Raw genomic sequence first — 22030 nt, forward strand, 5'->3', positions numbered from 1 at the left:
TACAGGTGGCGTATTCTGATTGTATCAACAGGTTAAAAAAATGTTATTATATAAAGTATAAACTGAAATTAAGATTACCAATAATATTAATTAAGATTATTCGTAACAGAATAAAGAAATAATGAAAATGGGCTCGAAAAATAAGAAGGGGTTTAAAAGGGGTTCACGTTGTTAGTGAGATAAAATTACTTGTTATTCCCTACTGGATATCTTTCGATACCTCCCTGGCGGGAGGTATGATGGCCGTGTCCGCCTTTAGGCTCCGATGGCTGTAGCGGGTCGCTCCATGTGGGGAGGTAATTCCACGTCTTTTGGTGAACGTGTGTGCTGCTGATGATGACCAGCTTATTACTATCGATCGTTGCCCAACCCCACGACCCCTAGCCTGGTGATGCCGTTTAAGCGGGGCCAGGTTTCGCGGGGAAGGTAACCGGTCGCTTAGCTGGCGTGTGCGGCGTGGAGTCTGCTGGATTTTCTATGATCTTCTTGTCTTCTTTCTCAAAATTTAAATATATCACTGTCCAGTTACAACAAAATAAGATACAGACGGCAGAAAGTCCGCAGGAACTGATATTTTAACATTAAAAGAAGTTAGTGAAGGCACGTTATCGGCCATGATTAGTGATAGTCAATTTGATTTTGCTTTGAACCATTTTTTCGACCAGGAAGGTCACTTTAAACACTTACAGATCATATCCATAACAAATCCAGATCAAATGCATACCTTGTTATTATAATCAGAATACGCCTTAGATAAATGGAGGATATAGAGCGTTGATAAACGCACAAAACCGCGAAATCGTAAATCGAAATTTCTTTTTTTTCCCTCTGTATGGCTCGAATAAGCAAAAGCGCATTTCAATTGTTTGGTGAATTTAAATATAATGTATATGTTACAACAACGCTATTAATTACTTTTTACGGATAAAATACCATTTCATTCGGTTTCCTTGAATCATCTCGCCCACAGCCTATCAACCTTTTCTTCGGGTTTCCTTTCCTCTTACTTCCTTCCAAATTCTTTCGTAATAACTTTATCTTCAGTACCCCTAGTGTAAATAAATTCGATTTTGAAACGTGACGAACGCGTTTGCGTTAAGTCTCATTTTGTATAGGATTTTGAGTTTCCAAAACGTCCCGCTTGGCGCGCTCTTTCTAAATCCAATACAAAATGAGACTAAACGCAAACGCGTACGTCACGTTTCAAAATCGAATTTATTTACACTAGGGGTACAGATGACTATCATCCATCAGTACCCCTAGTGTAAATATTTTCGACAGCGAAACGTGACGTACGCGTTTGCGTTAAGTGTCATTTTGTATGAGATTTTTGACTTTCCAAAACGTCCCGCTTGGCGCGCTGTTCAAAAACCCATACAAAATGAGACTTAACGCAAACGTTTCGTCACGTTTCGCTATCGACTAAATTTACACTAGGGGTACAGGACATTACTATACCTATTGCATATGCATGCAGCCTACAAAAGTAGTAAGTAGATAATAATGCACTAATAACTGCATATTATGGCCTTGTAGCCTCTATATTATGATATGGTGTTATTTTTTGGAGGCACTCAGTTCATAGAGATACTTAATGTTTTCAAAGCCGAAAGATGTGTGCGGGCCATTTGGGGAATAAACATGAGGAAACGCTGTGTGACTATATATAGGTATTAGCAAATTTTATAAAAATCAATCTACATCCATTCTTATTGATCTCAAAAACGCAAACCGATTTAACAGAGTTGCCGGATATTTGGTCTACTTAGGCGGTTTGCAAGTCCATTTTATGTTTGATTTCTTGTAACTAATAAAAGTTGTTTATTCACTAGATATAAAAAAAAAAGTTTTAATATGAAATCAAAGGAAAATGGACTTGCAAGTTGCAACCCGTCAAAGTAGACCAAATATTATATAGTTAGTTTCGGAAGCAAATTATAGATGGTGCTTTCAAATGGGTTACCATAAAATACTTCAAGAGGGCTCTCGTTACCTTAGACTTACTTCACTCTTTGCCTAACCAATGACGTTCATAGACAATAAATAAGATTACATACTCAAATCTCTTTACTGTCACACTAACTCATACTAAAAACAAATTCTGTCATTTGCAAAATTATCAGTATGTAATAGTAAAAGGCAAAATGAGCGTACGGAGCGACCATGCCGTCGAAGTGACATGGTTGTCGGTTATAAGAAGGACGAAACACTCACACCTAACCAGAAGCTTATTGCGGGCGTAGTGTCTGGAATCACCACCAGGTACACATAACATCACCATCGTGTATAACATAATCCTACTTTATTAAGTTAAAATTATATGTATACGAAGTCAAATATTAAGGAGGCTAGCTGGCGTAGGTGCACGGAGTGGACGCACGCACGCGGATGCCACTGTAGATAAAATCCGTCGCGCGCGTCCGCGCCAGTTATAGTCGTTAGATTTGTAGCTGGCCCCGAGCGGCTTATCCTTTGTCCTTTGTTAACTAAAACCGCGCGTGCCACTACCTGCAAAAAAAAGGGCCCGGTCACTTTAACCGGTTATTGAATTACAACTCCTATGGTAATTGAAGTAAAATTCAAAATGGAAATATAATTTGCGATTTCTTGTGTGGTCCCTATACGGTTACTGAGTGCCGGCGAGTCGAAAGCTACCGAACCAGTCCAAAATGTGTCCTCGATGTGTGGAACAAAGGCGCGTTATCGGATAGGGCACCTACACTGGTTTTTTGAGCGTTGGACTAGCCCGCGCCTGCAGGTAGTGGCACGCGCGGTTTTAGTTAACAATAGACAAAAGATCAACCGCTCGGGGCCAGCTTCAAATCGAACGTTGTTCATACAATTTTTCGTTAACCCGCTCACCCGCTCCGTGCAACCGCGCCAGCTAGCGGTCGCCCTAGTTATAATCCTTCCAAATTCTCCTATTTAAATAGTCATCGCATCGCCAACAGTATAGAATAAACATTAGGTCGTGTATAATAGCGTTACTACGAGTAGCAAAAAGCTTTTTTTGGAATGGCACCAAAAATTTACAACAACCTAACAAATTATTTAGTTATTAAAAAAATGTATGAAATTTTAATAACTAAATAAAAAATGTTGCATGATTTTTTAATAACATAAAATAGTTTTGTATGTTTGTTTTATAAATGATTAAAGTTATGTCGGCTTCTGGATATTGTATTACAATTTAATTTGTCATGTATTTTTATTATTTACTAAGTTTTAGTTTGTAAATACACGGTACACCTCTTCTGCAGCTATTTGTGTGCCATGTGGGGAAGCATAGTGATATTTTACTATACATTTAAGACCTACTGTTGTACTTACTAACAAATAAAAAATTACAATATTGCAGTTTGGTCAAATATTTTGTTCGCCTGCTGTGAATGACGCGGCAAGCTAACAATGTGAAATATTGCGCCGAAATAAATACAGGCGCAACAAATATTAACCGGCTGCCGCAAACAACCAAAAAATTAAATTAAAATTTAAACTGTTTATTTCCACAAACAATTACAAGGAAATATATACTTAGTACTAATCTCACATTTTAAAGATTATCTTGACTAAGGAACTGGGGCTGCAACCCCTGTTTATATTCACAAATTACAAAATTAAATGTTAGTGAGGCGTTTCACATTTAAATCAATCAGTGCTTTTTTAACAATAGTTTAAGTATTACTTGGTTTATTAATTATGTTATTAATTACATCGGAGGGAAAGCTGTTCAGAGTTAACTTATTGCTTACTTAGTGAATATTTTTACTTCAATAGCTTCCCCTTAAAGTGCCTCAACTACAACACACACTTTTTCCTGAGGGGCATTTTACATGTAAAATTGCACCTTATATCATTCTGTGGCACATGTATGTCAGAGTTCTGTGTAAAATTTCGTAATTAAGTCAAAATTATTTTCGTTACCTTGTTTTTTGTCCCCGAAAAATATGATTAGTACAGTCATTATATCCAAAAAACCGACCATACCCGTGAATAATCAGTTCTTGGATTTTTTTTTTCGTAGGTCCCGTGGGGGGGGGGGGGGGGGGTCACTGTTAATCAGGCTCCTGTGTATATTCGAAAAACGGTTTTTCTTATATAACTCGGCCATTTTTGATTTTACAGTAAAACCGCGAGGACAAAAATCGTAGGAAATTTGATTCTTTGAAAATTTCTTCTTTGACCCCGAAGGACCTACGAAAAAAAAATCCAAGAACTGAGTATTCACGGGTAGGGTCGGTTTTTTTGGATATAATGACTGTAGATGGATGGACTGAATTTCATATCATACAAAGCCACATTTGTATGATATGAAATTTTGCTTTTGTTTTTTTTTCATGTAAATTATAATCAACAGCTAGAAAGACATACAAAAGCACTCGACTTTTTTATTTATTTGATAAAAGACAGAATGGTCATTTTGACCCAATTACCGTCCGTCGTCGTCAAATGTTAGCAAATTTTCGTGTTTGTTGACTTCTTTCTCAGTTTTTACTGCATGTCATTATGAAAATTTTCTGTCCAGGTTCATAACCCAACCCCTGGACATCGTGAAGGTGCGCACGCAGCTGCAGGCCAAAGACAAGGGGAGTACATGGATCGGGCTCTCCTGGCGGATCTTCAAAGAGGAGGGCGTCACCACCTTCTGGCACGGACACAGTCTAGGACAGGTAAGGACATGTTCAAATATGTCCAGGCTTATAACACAAACCCTGGACATCGTGGAGGTGCGCACGCAACTGCAGGCCAAAGACAAGGGGAGTACATGGACCGGGCTCTCCTGGCGGATCTTCAAGGAGGAGAACGTCACCACCTTCTAGCACGGACACAGTCTCGGACAGGTAAGGACATGTTCAAATATATTATGTCCAGGTTTATAACCGTAGGGGTAGCCCAACACATCGTGAAGTTGCGCACGCAGCTGTAGGCCCAAGACAAGGCGAGTACATGGATCGGGCTCTCCTGGAGCGGATCTTCAAGGAGGAGGGCGTCACCACCTTCTGGCAAGGACACAGTCTAGGACAAGTAAGGACATGTTTAAATACATGATGTCCAGGTTTATTACCCTACCATGGACATTGTGAAGGTGCGCACGCAGCTGCAGACCAAACATAAGGGAAGTACATGGATCGGGCTTTCTTGGCGGATGCTCAAGGACAACCTTCTGGCACCATTGGCTTAATTATATACTTCCACAGAGAATTTGAAATAGAGATGGGTTATCAAATATTTTTTTGTAGACACAGTAAATTTACTGCCATCTTTTGACATATGATCAAAACTTTTTGACTTTGATCCTTGTTTTTCACTGATATGTGTTGCCAAGTGCCACTTTTATCTCTCCTAGTAGGGAAGAAAAGTGCCACTTTGATCGCTTCTAGTAGGGAAGAAAAAGCCCTTTTCCAAATAGGTGGTTTGTTTCAGTTACACTCCATCCTGTCCGTGGCGTCGCAGTTCCACGCTTATGAAATAAGTACCAAGTTTGTCGAGAACTATGCAAGCCAGTACACAAGTCCACAGTTCAAGTACATATACCACTAAGTTCTAATATATATGTCAGCGGCCGATCGTAAAGTTTCTGCGACATGTTTTGACGGTATTCACGGCTGCTTCAGATGCCCGCAGGCCAAACTGTCCAGAAATAGCCCGCGAGACGACTCAGGGATCGAGATAATGATTTTCATATTCCATGATTTGCCTAGGAATTTCATAATCTGCCGGATATTACGATCGGGCGATATATGTACTATAAGGGTGGATGAACTTTTTTTATTATATTTTCCTAGCCTAGACCCAGCAGGAACTCCCAGCTTCGAATCCTCGTAAGGGCATTTATTTGTTTATCAGTTTGTCACATTTTTTATAACCTTGTAAATTGTTAGGTAAAATGTTGTTAAATACAATAAAAACTGGGTTTTAACGCAACATGGCAACGAGTGACACGTAAAATTTGATTCATCCATCCATAGTTTTCATCCAAGTTTGTCATATAGGAAGCTTACTCGTATACCCTGTATGGTTTGATATCCTCTTACGCTGAAATTGGTCGCTGATGTCTGTCAAGCGTCTAACGTACCGTCGGTTACATATGACAAAGGCTTAATTTCCTCCTACGCTGACATCGGTCGCTGATGTTGGTCGAGCGTATGAATTTACACAACATTCCACCATACACAATGTTCTAGGGGCCGCCGCACAGACACGTTGACGCCCGCCGCAGATTTATTGCTAGGTACGCGCCGCCGCTGATGCTCGTCAGCGCCGCGTGCGTCGGTGCGATGATCGTGCGCTCAGTGCAAAGCTTTGTTGGCTGTACGCATGTCAGGGGCGTAGCTACCGCCGTATCTGCCGTATCAATTATACGGCCCTCGGGCCACGGGGCCCCCAACGTGCGTTTTTGTGACAAATCTTTACCCTTCCTAAGGGCCCCCAAACAATTGTTTATACGGGGCCCCGCCAAGGCACGCTACGCCACTGACGCATGTACGACACACATGCGTACAGCCAACAAAGCTCTGACGATGGCTCATAGAACATCATATTAATTCGTACGCTCGACCTAAGTCAGCGACTGATGTCTGCGTAGGAGGAAAATAAGCCTTTCTTTGTGTTGTAGTAAGCCATCGATTGGCGACTTTGCTCAGACTTTTTTGACAGACGTTAAAATTTTTCATAATACATAATACCTATAACAGAACGAAAGGCAAAGAATGTTTAGACGATTCTGAGCAACTTTTACTATAGGACAAACCCTAAAATCGAGAAAAGAATTTGGCTGTTTCATACACTTTGCTGGTCCGATGTTGAAATTTCCTATGGGAGAGTCAATATTTTTCGTAATATCGGGGTTGGTCCCATTGTAAAAGTTGCTCAATATGACCTAAACATTAATGGGTCTCTTTATTTGCCTTTCCTTATGTTACATACATACATACTGTATAATTTGCGTAAACCTATGCGCGTTTTCATTACGGCTTCTTACAAATGTGTGTATATGTGTAGGAAGGTGCTCCTGTTCATGTGTGGTATATTCGCTGGGTGTGTAAGCGCCACCCTGGTGTCGCCTATTGAAGTAATCCGCGTCCGACAGATGGTCGTCAAGGTATGATTATTGATAATACTAATTTCCAGGTCTATCTAGGTAGTCTTTCTTTTATGGTGGATAGGTAGGCGTTTGACCACGATCTTACCTGATGGTAAGTGATAATGCGGTCAGATATGTAACTTCCAGTTCCGATCGTTGCTAGAATATTTTTTTATATATTATGCTATTTATGCTCATCTGATGTCAACACTAATCTTCCGGAGGCTCCTAATTTCCTCCTAATGGCCTTACATTTCGGATATTCTTTTTCTTAAAAAAAATCGAAACTTCGGTGCTGATAATACGATCCGATAAAGACTCAGACTTGAGCATTCACTTATAATCAGGGAGTGCACAACACAACAGTACAAATACAGTACCGGAACTGGGAATTCCCGGCTCTTACCATACAAACTTAGGACTAGGATCATTCCCTACTTGTAATGAGTATTCTTGCGAACAGAAGAATGTAACTACTACTACTATGAATGTAAAAACTGTGAATGCTCGATGATCTGCTCAAGCGAATGCTCAAATAAATGGAGACGATTTCCCCTGCCTGTATTGTTTTAATCATATCGATCCTTTCGTTTCTAGGCGCAATATGGTGGAATGTTGCAGGGCGCGCGCGAAGTGTACCGCAGGGGCGGTATACTTGCCTTCTATGAAGGTCTGACCGCTTCGCTCATGCAGGTACACTCAACGCTGTTAACTGGACGCTCGTGACCGACGGCGGCCGCCGATGACGTTCAAAACATATTCTTCACTTTGATCGAGTCGCGCGAACCACCGCTCGCGCCGCCCGGCACCGAGCGACTCGATCAATATAGGGATCGTACACTAACTGTGACGCTTTGGCCACGAAACGCTAGTCCCGATTCCCGAGTCGCTGAACACTCGACGTTGATGCCGACCGCCATGTCGCGTGTCACGGTCGGTGCCAGTGACGACCGTTTCGTGGCCCTTGGGTTAAAATGTTTTCACATTATCCGATCCGATGTCGTATGATCCTTGGAGAAACCCAGCTGCTAGAGAGTGCCCGAAGACATCAAAAAGAGATGTTGAAATTTCTGAGCAAGAAACAATTTTGTTACACGAAATTTTACACCACCAATCCAAACTACCCTTATAGTATTGTTGTAGTTGCCAGAGCTCAACGAGGGTGAGTCTTAGGGTCGGCACCGCGCATGTAACTCCTCCGGAGTTGCAGGCGTACATAGGCTACAGAGACTGCTTACCATCAGGCGGGCCGTTTGTTTGTTTGACACCGACGATTTTTAGTCAAAATCATAAACTGTACATTGTACTACAGTGCACGTACTTTTTCTTGTGCATTGTATGTTCCATTACTGCCATCTTGTGGGCAACATTGTAAGCTTAAACTTGGCATTTACACTTCACGCAACTAAACGAGGATCACCTGTGCCGCCACCTACAGTTCATGCACGTTTCGTTGTCCCCAGATGGGCCCACAAGTGGGCATAACGTTCGCGGTGTTCCGTTTCGTTCAGCCCCTCGTCCTGGACTACCTGGTTTATTTGGAGGACGGTGAACAGACGGACACTGAGAAAAAGGCGACAAAGACAAAGTAACTTGATAGTTGTTGTGCTAAGGCACCCCAGAAGTGAAAAGGGCCTTCGTAAGCTCGCGCCGCGCCTTCCTATCTTCAGCGACCCTTCTGGCCTCGCTCCAATTCAACCCGACCGCTCGTAGCTCACTTATGACGGATCGTTGCCAAGAGTGTACAGTCAATCACATCGAGTACTTTGAGCTGATCCGATGATGGAGACAGGAGGTGACCATGGGAACTGTATGATGAAACAACGTAACCCAAATTTGTTTAGATTTTAGAATTCTCTCGATGAGTATTAGCTGTCTGATCTAAGAAAAGTACAGTCAACGATAAAATGCGTACTAAAAATGTTTTTTTTTTTCTAAAAACTTATATATTTCCTTTTTTTCGCTACCATCATACAAAGTCCATGAAAAATGGAACGGAAATAATCTTGAGACACTTTATTTCTCCTATTAGGATCGAAAAAGCTCGTGATTCTGAGATTTCTGAGTATAGAGCAAGATTCCAGGGCTATAACCGCGAAAATCGAAGTTCGTCAATTGCGGGCATTTTTCTCTGTCACTCTAATTACGTCTTAGTGAGAGTAAAAGAGAAAGATTCCCGCAATATGCAAATTTCGGTTTTCGCGGTAGGTCCCCAGAGCCGCCAGACTTATATTCTCACTCTTGATTCTTATGTATATATGATACTCAGGGAACTATTACTATTGCATTTTGTAAGTAGTAGCACCAATTGGAGGCCCAACCATCCCCCAGACCCACATAAAGTTTATATGTGTGTCTGTGTGAAACTTCAACTAGTCTGGTGTTACCGCCGGAGGAAATGGGCTAGGAATGTTGATTATCAATTTTTAACAATATTTTGTAAAACATACACAAAAATCAGCCATGAGAATATTAAGAAAATAGTACATTACTATAGAGGCCAGGAAACGTAGGGTTGCAGGCCAAGTAGATATATACGGCTGAGCGTGGCGAAGCCGGATAGAGATACGCGGCCGGCAACCCCGTTTCTCGCCGATATATGTATAGTGCTTTTCTCAAACTTGCAATTAAAACAAAAAATTGTAGTCAATTTGTTTTGTGGCGACCTACTCGGCTTGCCACTCTATCAGCGCTGTACAACCTTATACGCGCGATGCGCCACCGCCGTTGCTTAGCAACGAATATGCACAACAAATCACCGTACCAAGCTAACTGAAGCTAGCTCACGGTTGGATACCAAGACGTTGTGTCACAATTTGACGTTAAAAAACAAAAGAAGGTTGCTTTACAGTCCTAGGTGTGTAAGGCAGTATGAAATTCCTTTACATATCATCTTCACTCATCGCACCTGATATGTAGTATTTCCGGACCTAATTTGACGTAAGTCATGTCATCATTTCATAGCAAGTTTGAGAAAATATTATTTTCACCAACCTTTAGCACCTTGTACCGGACAAATGGCCGTCGTGCCAATATACATGAGAAAATAAGTAAGGTCTGGCGGCTCTGGGATCTTGGACTAGTAGGAATATCAAAAATAATCCAAATTAAACAAGTGATACTTTGATAATAGATGAAATGAATGTATAATTTCTCAGGCACCTTCTCATCTCGTCAAGTATCGCCGGTTCGACGGCCGGCTTTGTCTCCAAAACGGCGACATACCCGTTCGACCTGGCCAAAAGAAGACTTCAGATAGGAGTAGGTAATCTTTTCCATGTATCTACGACATTTACGGCGGTTTCCGAGATGGACGGTCTAAAAGGCTGATAGATTCATAGTAGGTTCGTAGCTCGACGCAAAATAGGGCGTATTACTGCAATGTTCTGCCGCTAGAGTGCAGCATTACAACCTATCGTAGACCATAGAGTAACTTACATATACTGTGTATGGAGTGTGGAATTAAAAGGAGTGAAATTTCTTATGGTAGAACTATTGCAAATGTGTCCATCTGTCAGCTATAAATAATAGTTCCAAATCTCTCCAGAGTAGCGCTAGAGTATTTATCTAAGAACCTTTGGCAAGAAATCTAGGCGTTATTGACTGACTGAAGTGCGCTGTCTATGATTTGATTCTTTTTTCAGGTATTCTAGGTATTGTAGCATCACCTATTTGAGGTTTTCTGGTACATGGAGATAAGGGATGGAATCTCCATATACCAAAAAGTGTCATCAAATTTCACCCTTGCAGCTTACTATGCGTACGCCTATTCATGGTTAAAATATTCTGTCATCCTATGGGGAATAGCACGGACGTAAACGAATTGTTTATTCTTTAAAAAAAACATGCGTAAAAATATTAGCTAATATTAATTTCCCTGACAGTTCCTCAGTCCTCACTCCACCTCACCTCACCTACCTACAGTCACTTCATAAAATTGAAAATCTTAACCTTAACTTAATTTATATCTTGGAGATGTGCAAGTTTGTACGTAAGTACTCCGATTTATTAAACTACGGAACCCTAAAAAAGATGCCGACCAACCTAGACGATACGAATCGAGATATAAAAATAATAAATTATACAAACAACAAACTCAAAACTAAAATTACATAGCACAAGCCCACAAAATATGGCCATAAAAGTTTATAACAAATTATCAAATGATATAAAAGGTATCGAATTGGAAAAAAAAACAAAAAAACTCTGAAACAATATTTGGTCAAAAAATGTTATTACAGTTTACAGGAGTATTTAAATGACAATGAGTAAACACCGTATTAAATCTATACGTAGGTATATACTTTTAACTACGTGTATGTAATTAAAGCTGATCCAGTTTATTTACTCTTATTTGTTTGTGTACCACGGTCTCAGTGTGAAATTAACAATGTACCTACCTCATTGTAGAATGCTCTAAACGATCCTACCTACCTACCTTCATTGCTGCGCCCATCAGGGTTTCATGTGTCATTTGTGTACCTACCTATACTTGGAATGCCTGTAATGTACATGTGAAATACAATAAATAAATACAATACAATACAACGTTTGGGTTATGCCTGGTAAGATGGCGCCACTTTTTGATATTTAACACATATCAGTGAAAGAATAAGGATCAAATTCAAATGGCGTTCTAAAAGTTTTATTCATGATGTGTCGAAAGATGGCAGTTTTACGTGACAACGAAGTTTTCTTTGACAATCCACCTTCAAATTATCTTTGCCGATACTAACTTTCAACCCCTTTTTAGCACCAATAACTCTGTCTTGATATCAAAGATGTTATCTTCAAATAGGGTTACATAATTATACATTACGCACTGGTAACATGCTTTCTCGGCCAATGACAAAATGACAATAATTTCACAGTCAACTTCATGGCATGGTTCCGGCCGCATAACCGGTTACGTAAACTGGATTTATGTTCCGCGTATCTCTTGGTGATTATATTTGTAATGGGATACATATTAGCAGTGATCGGAACTATGGGAGTAAAACTTTAACAAAACTTATCAAGCGGACGTAAAAAGAGTGCCTATAGCCTTAAAAATATTCAAATATCTCTATGAATGTAAATATTTTTATGGCTGTAAGTACTATACTATTCCTATCCCTATGGACATGAATATTTTTAGGGCTGTTTGCACTATTTTATGTCCGCTTAACAAGTTTTATTAAAGTTTTACTCCCATAGTTCCGATCACTGGTCTTAAGTCAATTTAGACGGTTCAAAAACTTGCTGCCATATTCGAAACATTGCTAACTACAGAGTACAGTCAACGTATTAAATATCGACCCGGAAAAGTGCCGAAAATATATACACACTACTTTAAGGGGCTCCCCGCGGTTTTCATCGATTTTTGACCAGTTTTGAGTCGTTACTCCTACATTTGCACTAGAGATAGAATTATAAGACGAACGGCTATCGGGTCTTCAATCTTTTATCTTCATTCTGGTCTGGCGGATTTTAAAAGAAATGAACACTCATATATTGTCTATAATTGTTTAAACATTATCTAAAAAACAGTTTTTTTCGTTACTAGATTGCTGTAAATGATTTTCAATGTACGAAACCTACACATTTGGGTTCGTCTTTGATGTCTCTAAAAACTGGTCAGAGATTTTAATTTTAAACCAATTAACACAAAAGTTATGGCCAGTAAACCAGTTTTTTGGCCTAAAATTGTTCAACTTTGATGCCAAATATCTCGAAGACAGTGAACTTTGAAGTAAATATGGTATACTTAGTAGTAGTATACTATACTATATTGCTTACAGCCGTTGCTGTTAATATGATAAGCTACAAAAAAAACATTAGAAAACTAAGGGATTCCGATCGAAGGTCATTGGCGTTAGGGACCCAATGTATGGGCACATGCATTATGGTAATGTGTACATATTTTCGGAACTTTGTTCGTGTCGATATTTAATACTTTACTGTACCATAGAGAAATAAGAAATACATAGAGTGCTCACTCCATACATCAGTTTTGGTACCAAAACGCTTATTATTTTCGTAGTCGACATCTAGCATCGAGTAAGCGTAGAAATTGAAAATAGAGTTCCGGTTACTCTGGTTATAATATTAGCGGAAAATCGTTGAGCATTAGACTTTTTGTTTGCCGCGATATCTATTGTCGAGTAGCAGTACTGAGAGTTCCGCTACTTGACGCTAGATGTCGACTACGAAAATAATAGTATTATTGGTAATAAAACCGTTGTATGGAGCGAGCACTTTTGGTCTTCTTAATTCTCTTTGACTGTACAATGACGAATCATATTTCTTGAAAACCAAGTTCAGAATATTCCATCACTGCTCAATTAGGTTTCAAATAGAAATAAATACAAATAGCCGTTATTTTTACTATTCAAAACTTTCAAGAAATATACATACAATTTACATAATATTTAGGTACTTTATATCCTTAAACACTTATAATTACTTGTATGCACTATACATATAGCATTGCAATTAGTAAACAGTAGTCCCACACTTCTATATCCCGGCCTTCTGCATCCAGTTATCTCCAATTATTCATGGATATCCATATATTATTCTATTTTCATCATACGAAAACGAACAATCCTTTGGCGTCGTATTTTCACGGAAACCGTCAACGTCAATACTATTTGTACTGAGACTGACTGAAATAGCATATATGACACGTATTCGTGTGTTTCCATTAAAATACGATGGTAAAGAATTATTCACTACATCTGTAGGGTTAAACATCTTTAATTTTATCGGGTTGCCTGTTTCAGAGCCACCAGCCCGACCCCAACGTGAAGACGCCAACAATGTCACAAAACCTCGTCAAATGCAGCTCGCTGGTCAGCTGTCTATTGGACATGGTCCGTAAGGTAGGATAGATCCTTTCGCAACCCACACGGACTGATATTGAGCAACGTAAATGAGCAGAATACCCAGAGTTAACCTGACTAAATACATAGAAAAACTCGGGAACCATGCTCTTCCCACGAATAAATGCTCTTAACCGGGATTATAACCCAGGACCATCGGCTAGGCCCGTCCGGCCATCAATACGGGATATGGGATCATATACACCAAAGGAGGGTGGGCTAATTGGCCCATTTGGCCAATAAGGGCAAGCGGTACGTAACCGTAAAGGTTATTCCAAGTTGTAAAACTAGTGTCAGAGAAGATTCCACGTGTATTTTTTTCGAAAATAGGCCAAATATGATCAGATGATTTCTGGATGACCTCAAATACTCGTAAAAAAGCCGATGTATGTAATAAATACTCGTAAGAAAGCCGATGTGTGTAATGACCAATGTACACGCGTTTCATACGACGTTTTTCAACACACGCATTCAAAAGAAAAAGAAAATGGTGGCTTCCACTTACAACATCGAAAAATTGCACCAAAGCGAACTGGGCCTGTAGTTACTTATTTGCCAATCTTTAATTGAAGTTAAAAACACGTTTTGCGAGAAAGACTGATCGTTTTTGTTGGTTTTCCATTTAACAAAACTCTCACATGTCGCTAGGCATTTTTCACTCGATTTTGATGGTAAAAAGCTAAAATGCGCGGTTCTTGCCTCAATTATTATTTTTCGCAGCTTCGAATTTGTGTGTTATTCATTTTCAATACTTGAATTTGACGTTTTCGTCAATATTAAAACAAAAAACTGGATAAACTCAATGTAGTAACAAGAATGGAAAATGGGAAAATGTTATTTTTTTCTGTGAGTGTTTTCACTGCGATATGCCTTTGCCATGGGCGCGAATGAAATCGACAAACAGCCAATATTAAAAATATAAAAAAGTGAGTATTTTCGTATTTATAACCGATAGATTGAGACCGAATAATGAGAAATAAGTCAATGACATTCGATAACTTTCACCGTCTGCTATCAAAGAAACTCGTTGCCAGATAAATAAATTAGTACCACTGAAAATCCGCAACATCGCACAGGATAATTACAATCTTATCACGGTATACGGAATATTCTATATAAGATACCAGAGGGCCTACCGCGAACCACCTTCGACGCGTTGCCTCTCTGTCGCACTTGTAAATTCTTACGTAAGTGTGACAGGGCGGCAATACGTCGAACGTGGTTCGCGGTAGGCCCTCGGGTATCATAGACAATAGTGCATGCGTCTAAGTATACGGTCTGAGTTGTGAGCGTTCAGCGGCACATTTGTACAGTGTTCGAAGTGAATTAACGCACGAGCGGAGCGACCGGCGAGTTGTGCAGCGCGGCGTCCATGTTAAACAAAATGCAAACGCTGCGCTACGCTGATCGCTCGGTCGAGTGCCGATACTCAAACCGCTCCGAAAGCGTGCAGCTAAGGCTACAGACTGGACGTACGTGGCCAATCAAAGCCATTCATTCATTGCGATCATCATTAGATCACTCGCATTGTAAGAATGGCCTTGATTTGCCGCTCCCCGCGCATGCGATGCGGTGGCGTGCGTCCAGTCCGCGGCCTTATGGTCGAGGCGTTAGGGAGTTACATTTATCGTCGCCGAATATCCATCAGCAGGGCTAAGATGGACGGCTGTCTATCATTTGTCACCATACCTGTCGCGCTCTAACAAATACGTAAGTGTGAAAGTGACGCATGATATGACAAGTGACAAAAACACCACCATGATACCGCTGCAGGCGGTAAATTTTTATATTTTTATCATAAAATATTTTGCCGAGCAATGTGGGGTCGCTATAAATCTCGATTATCATTCACTGAGCCAGAATGTCTAAGTAATTTCGTTATAAGAGGCAAACCAACAATTTTCACAAAAGGTTACAGGAGTAAGGGATTTTGTCCCCTCTTCTAATAACTGTTACTTAGTTTTTTTAAGTGAACATTATCTAGGTGAAATGAGATATTTATGTAACTACTTATTTTTAAACCGAATTCGACTGCCACGTGACAGGCGTGGCCTAATGGCAAATATTACGAAGATTTTTTTTTTCTTTTAAATATACTTTTTTTTAGGATCAGGATAGGTGGCGTAACTTTAAAGGTCTTGAACTTTTAGAGCACTGTGCTACATTAATTTACTTTATTTTGAAGTCGTCCTAAATGTAGACGCATCTATAGGTGAAATGCTTAAGTAAAGCCCCTCTTCAGTGTAATTTTAGTGTACGGTTTAACTTTTTTGACATTGACACCTATTAATGCTTAATATTCATGACAGTTACGATTGAAGTGGCCCTGGATTAATCCAAAATGTCTCTAACGTTTAGACGATAGTGAATGACTGCTTCTCCATACAAAAATAATCCCCATTTTCATTCTGGGTATTAATATCATAGGAAATATTTGAACACAATTTGATGTACATTAACCATGACTTTGCCCCTTCGTTTCTTTTAATTTTAGACATTTATTTTGCGTTGTGTTATGTTAGGTCCTTTTTCGCTTTTAACTCTTTTATTAATCAACATATCGAACAAAATCAAACGAAGGGGCATAGCTATAGTTAATAAACATCTAATTTTATATAAATATTTTCCATAAACTCAATATCCAGGGAGGAAAATGGGGATTACGTTTGTGAAATGCATGGTCGTCTAACTATCGTCAAAAATTTAAAATTAGTCTATCAAAACACTTGAATACTACATACAAGAGTGGCTTTACATTTCAGGAGGGCGTCTCCGGCCTATACGCCGGTTGGGACGTGTCCAACTACAGGGCGCAGGTGCAAAGCGTGGCCGCGTTCACGACTTACGAGATGGTGTGCTACGCGCAGCGCGAGTACTACAATCGCGCCAACTAATGTTGGCGATCTCGAGTCTATGGAGGACTCGACTCTAAGTGTAAGGCCTGAGTGGACGCTCGAGTTGGGCGTGCAGCGGGGCGGGGCGTGCGACGTACGTGTTAAACAAATGCAAACGTATATGAGCGGCCTTAGTGCACGCTTCTCAAATCACTTGTGAGCCCGACGCCACGCTACACGCCCCGCCAAACGCTCCGCTTCGAGCTTCCACTCAGGCCTTAAACTAAGACTCGACTAAGCAAGCCTCGGTTCAATTTTGAACCGTAACCGCATACTTCTCTAGAATGTCAAATCACACCGGTTGCGTGTGTATATTAAGCTTTGAACGCATGCGATCAGGGAATGTAGGGAAAATGACATTGGGCTTAACTTAACGCTGCGTTTCCCACGTAAAACAATATACGGTCATTAGATTATCTGATTCATAATGCGTGTGCGTGTGCGACTAACGAATATCGATTATTGCATTAAAAAACCATACACTTAATGGTAGTAAGTGCCTAATATGTTGGAGCAGTGCACGCACACATCACGCACGCGATGTATAGTCGCTCATAAGGATCGGTATATTACAAATATTATAATGCGCACATGCACGTCTACGCACACGCATCCGGTGTACACAGATCTTACTGTTTTAGGTTTTGATTCGCGACACGACTGAATCCCGTGCTTAAAAAAGGCTCTGAGGATTTCCTATAAGCTAATTCGTTCGTACTTAAATTGTGGTCAGAAGTTCCACCTCACCGCGCCCGCCCCCAACTGGAGATCTCTTCAGATAGCTAAGTACGCTAAATACGAAGAATTTCGTACATTGACCCGCCGTTTCTATAGCACGCGAATAATTATATTGCTGTCCCGCTTGCACAGTGACTTTGACCGCCGGCGTCATCGGCAGAACAACAATATAATTATGCGCGTGCGATTATAGGAAATGGCGGTTCAATGTACGAAATTCTTCGCGCTTAGCGTCCTTAAAGGCACAGGTTCGATTTTGTATGAATGTTTTGTATTACGTACATATGTATATCTCTGTCGTTGTTTTTTTCTACAATAAAGTGTTTTATGACTACTATTACTTGTTTGAAAAATTAATCTTCTGTAGAAAATCAAGGCAATAAAAATAATATATTTTTTGGATTTTCAATAGAATAGAATCTCTAAATATATGCAATTATTCACATATAATTATATTTATGGTTTAGATGATACCTTACTTTTTATTCTTCTTCTTTGAGTTGAAGCATTCAAACTAATGACAACATTTTTATTTTTGGTCCCATGGCCTAAAATACTCTAAGTAGGAAGGCTAAAGTATTTTAAGTGCAGGTTCTTCTTATTCAAATCCTAAAAAAGGACTCATGTTCCAACGAAAAATAATCTAAAACTACAGGAACATATACATAAAATACTGAGTCGATTAAAGACGAGACTCGAGTCGTTAGTAACGACGACTCGTTACCAACACTGAGCTGTCAGATAAGGTGATGTTCAGATTGCATGCGGATCCGCCGCGAAGTGTGAGCAGGCTTCGCTATATGCGTGCTGTCTCGCTCACACACTGGTAAAGTAAAATGTTTGCTTCAGGACGGCGTGCGTGGCATGTTCACGGGCTGGAGCGTCACTGTCTACAGGGCGCAGTTGATCAGCGTGATCACGTTCACGACGTACGAGATGATGTGCTTCGCGATGCGCGAATACAAGGGCCGGGTGGACGCACAGTAGTGTTGGTAATGTCTTAACGCTCGTCTTTAATCGACTCAGTTTCTAGAATAGTAACTTCAGGGCATAGTTAGGGAATTAGAAGGAACAAAGACTGCTTCTACATCAACTGTTAAATTGTGTACCTATTTAACGTTTGAAGAGGAGACTACGATTTTTCATTAGTTCTTTTATACTCCAAATATACTTAATTATTCTTAGTATTTATGTCAGTTTGGAAACTTTGGGGATTGCAGCCTGGCCATGTTAACGTAGGCGAGCGGCCTCGGTGCACGCTGTTCAAACAGTCGGACGCTTGACGCTTCTCTGCACACCCCACCGAACGCTACGCTGAACGCCGCCACTAAGGCCTGTACCCTTAGTTTCCTGTAGTGACTCTAAAATAAATATCTAATTCGGTGTTTGAATTCTTTTAACCTGTATACTTGATTTTTCTGTGAAAGCTGAAGTCATTTCTCTGACTAAAAATTATTGCAACTTATAAGGACCGTTATTATTTCATTTAAATAATGTCATTCATGGTTTATACTCTAATCCAGATAGGATTAACAGAAGGAATAATGGTTCCATATAGTATCATATAGTGCAAAGAGCGTAGCCGTGTTTTCATGGAAAAGCGGGCCTTCCACGAAATCCTTACAGTTTATTTTTATTTTTATTAAGAGCCCGTATGACAAGTATAATTTCATGTAATTTTCAGCTTCCTATCTCTGTTATTTTCTGAGATATGATTTTTTAAACTTCTTATAGATGAAAAAAAAATCCCACACTGGCTAATGCGATTGACGTAAAATTTTGGTACGGTAATCTCTATATAGATACTCATACATTCTTTAAATAATATTTTATTATTCTTTATAAAATCTTGGATAAATGTAGGAATTAAAAATTCAGTATTTTTTTTCTTGCTTTCTAGAAGCGCGACGCCAACAGTTCTTCGTTGCATTATTGCTTATATAAAGGTCTACAATATATATTTACTTTAAAAAATCCAGTTAGTACTTCATACTAGAAAATAGAAAAATAAAGGATAAGGTACCTATACTCATACCAGATAATTCTATACACACTGCAATAAGGGGCCCCACAATAATAACCTTTTTATTACCTTAGTAATACACATTGAATTTACTTAACTAGACCGACGATTTGTAACTATTGTTATCAATACCTTTTCTTTTTTTTTTCATTTTCATTTTGAACAAAAAGGGCCTCACAGATGTGGTTTCAATCACGACTCACGACTAGTTCACGCTACGCCACTGCTAAAGAGGCAGAGGTCAACAACACTGTCGTCTGTCAGGTGTCATTAATATGACACGTGTAGGTGTAATTTTACTTGTAAAATGGTAGGATTCTAGCAGCGCAAGCGACTTGTATTATACACCATTTTATACTGCAATCGCCCGGATACCGCCCAGACCCTTAGTTTTTTACGAGGTAAACTCAGCGGTTAGCGCATTACAATTTATCCTACATTCCGTTGACGCATGCGTTCAACGCTGCACTTATCGCAACAACCGCGCGCTTTATTATTATTATTTTTTTTTTTTACTTTATAGCACAATACATGAAGAGTACAAATGGCGGACTTAATGCCAGAAGGCATTCTCTACCAGTTACCAGCTCTAACAGTACCAGCTTTAGACCACGTAAAGAACTTTTTTTTTTTTCGTAATTTAATTTTTTTCATTTTTTTTTCAGGGTGGCTTTACTGGTATGTACACCGGTTGGGCCATTACAATATGCAAGGCGCAGGTGACCAGTGTGATTGTATTCACGACCTACGAAATGGTTTGCTACGCGTTGCGGGATTAGGTCAGGAAGAGGATAGTGGACTACTCTGTACAAATGTAGTCCCCATTTCCCTCGTTTGATAATGAACGTTTACAGAATTTAAGGTTTTACACAATTAGATGTTTATTATCCATAGCTATGCCGCTTCGTTTGACTTTTTTAGACGTTTTTATTATGAAAAACTAGGAGCAAAATAATGAGTAGGTAACCTACAAATTTTTAGGAGCTCCTAACTCTTATAATAATTAAAGAAAGTTATACGAAAGAGCATAGCTATGGTTAATAGGAATAATAGTTATAAGTACATCAAATTGTGTAAAAATATCGTTCATAATGTCAATATACAAGAAAGAAAAATGGTTCCATTGGGGATTGATATATGTAAACTCGCGCTACTGTATATAATATATTTGTGATCTTGTCAGTATATGTAGAACGTGTAAAATAAATTATTTCAGTTTGAATTTTGTTTTTAAGATATAAATCAATTTTATTAAAAAGTCATGGACTTTTACTAAAAGCACTGATATTATTGTTCTTGGTGTAAGGCCTGAGTGGACGCTCGAGTTGGGCGTGCAGCGTGCATGCTAAACAAATGCAAACGTATAGGAGCGGCCTTAGTGCACGCTGCTCACATCACTTGTGAGCCCGACGCCACGCTGCACGCCCCGCCGAACGTTCCTCTTAGAGTTCACTCAGGCCTTACACTTAGTGTGAGGCCACACTGGTGCGTTGCGTCGCGTTTTTTGTCACAGGCGTCCTCGCATCGTCGACACTGCGTCGTTTTACATATATTTTATGACATGCCACATTAAATGCGTTCCAACGACGCGACGCAACGCAACGCACCAGTATGGCCTGGACCTTACTCTCTTCTCTTACTTTTTAGTCGTCCGCGTCGTCAGAGCCGATTTAGTTATCGTATTGAGGCGCTTCAAAATTCAAAGAGTAAAACATTTTTATCTACACACATCATAAACCCTCTATGATGCCTTCAAAATCCGTAAATAATGGCCAACATTACGATAAACTGTTTTGTTACAACAAATTTCTTATCTGTGATAATGTAGTTATTGCTTCATAACATTGTAACTACATCAAAATCGATTTGGTTATGCATTCAGGAACGTCTCTGAAAAAAAGCAATTCGATTTGACCTCTATCAGTCGAGATGCCTTTTTGTTCGATGATACGGAAATATATAGGCCCCCTACTCTAGTTTGTCTCTGAATTAAGAGCAATTCCTAGCTGAGCAACTTTTCAAATCTCGAATTTTTGAAGCTATGTTTCTGTCGCGCTGCGGTGGGCGGGAGCGGGAGCTATCTAAGTGTGAGTGCGCGCACACAGACGCGAGACTCGAACGCTCGCTCATTGCGCGCCGTACCGGCGACATCGCCCGCGAGCCGGACGGAATTTATCCTGCGCTGCCCGACCGACGCAAGTTGTTTTTGTTGTTATCACATAATATTGTTTTTCATTTTTATATTATACTGTATCTATTAATTACCATATAGGTAAGAGAAAAAAAAGAATGATGTCCCTGCTTCGGTCGTCGTCGTACAGTCAAGTGCAAAAATATGTATCGAAAGAATCGTCTCATACGCTCTTATTACACTGGAATAAGATGCAACGGGACATATTTTTGAGTAAGATGTGTACACCCATATTTT

The 22030-nt window shown here is 39.8% G+C and overlaps 1 protein-coding gene across 7 annotated transcripts; it reads left to right on the forward strand.

Annotated features, from left to right (window-relative positions):
- The first annotated feature begins 1664 nt into the window (after window positions 1-1664).
- LOC133517204 (mitochondrial thiamine pyrophosphate carrier-like) lies at window positions 1665-20710 on the forward strand. Of its 7 annotated transcripts, none has more exons than XM_061850448.1 (10): window positions 1665-2262; window positions 4526-4670; window positions 5425-5525; window positions 7003-7102; window positions 7682-7777; window positions 8548-8672; window positions 10243-10345; window positions 13849-13947; window positions 18429-18571; window positions 20268-20365. In XM_061850448.1, the coding sequence occupies exons 1-9, from the start codon at window positions 2180-2182 to the stop codon at window positions 18564-18566; spliced, it is 990 nt and encodes a 329-aa protein (XP_061706432.1). In that variant the 5' UTR covers window positions 1665-2179; the 3' UTR covers window positions 18567-18571; window positions 20268-20365. The 7 variants fall into 7 exon arrangements, with proteins under 7 accessions (XP_061706432.1, XP_061706587.1, XP_061706663.1 ...); XM_061850603.1 differs by lacking the exon at window positions 18429-18571 and adding an exon at window positions 16710-16881 and having other exon boundaries at window positions 20268-20363; XM_061850679.1 differs by lacking the exon at window positions 18429-18571 and having other exon boundaries at window positions 20268-20710.
- Window positions 20711-22030: the final 1320 nt, after the last annotated feature.

The sequence above is a fragment of the Cydia pomonella genome, chromosome 1 (assembly GCF_033807575.1).
Source record: "Cydia pomonella isolate Wapato2018A chromosome 1, ilCydPomo1, whole genome shotgun sequence".
In the NCBI taxonomy this organism is placed as follows: domain Eukaryota; kingdom Metazoa; phylum Arthropoda; class Insecta; order Lepidoptera; family Tortricidae; genus Cydia; species Cydia pomonella.

What these genes read in the sequence shown, in the direction of transcription:
- LOC133517204 (XM_061850448.1), top strand. Translation starts at nt 2,180, where the DNA reads ATGGTTGTCGGTTATAAGAAGGACGAAACACTCACACCTAACCAGAAG. An exon ending in AAAAAGGCGACAAAGACAAA is followed by an intron (nt 8,673 to 10,242) that starts GTAACTTGATAG and finishes ATAATTTCTCAG; the next exon opens with GCACCTTCTCATCTCGTCAA. An exon ending in TATTGGACATGGTCCGTAAG is followed by an intron (nt 13,948 to 18,428) that starts GTAGGATAGATC and finishes TGTTTGCTTCAG; the next exon opens with GACGGCGTGCGTGGCATGTT.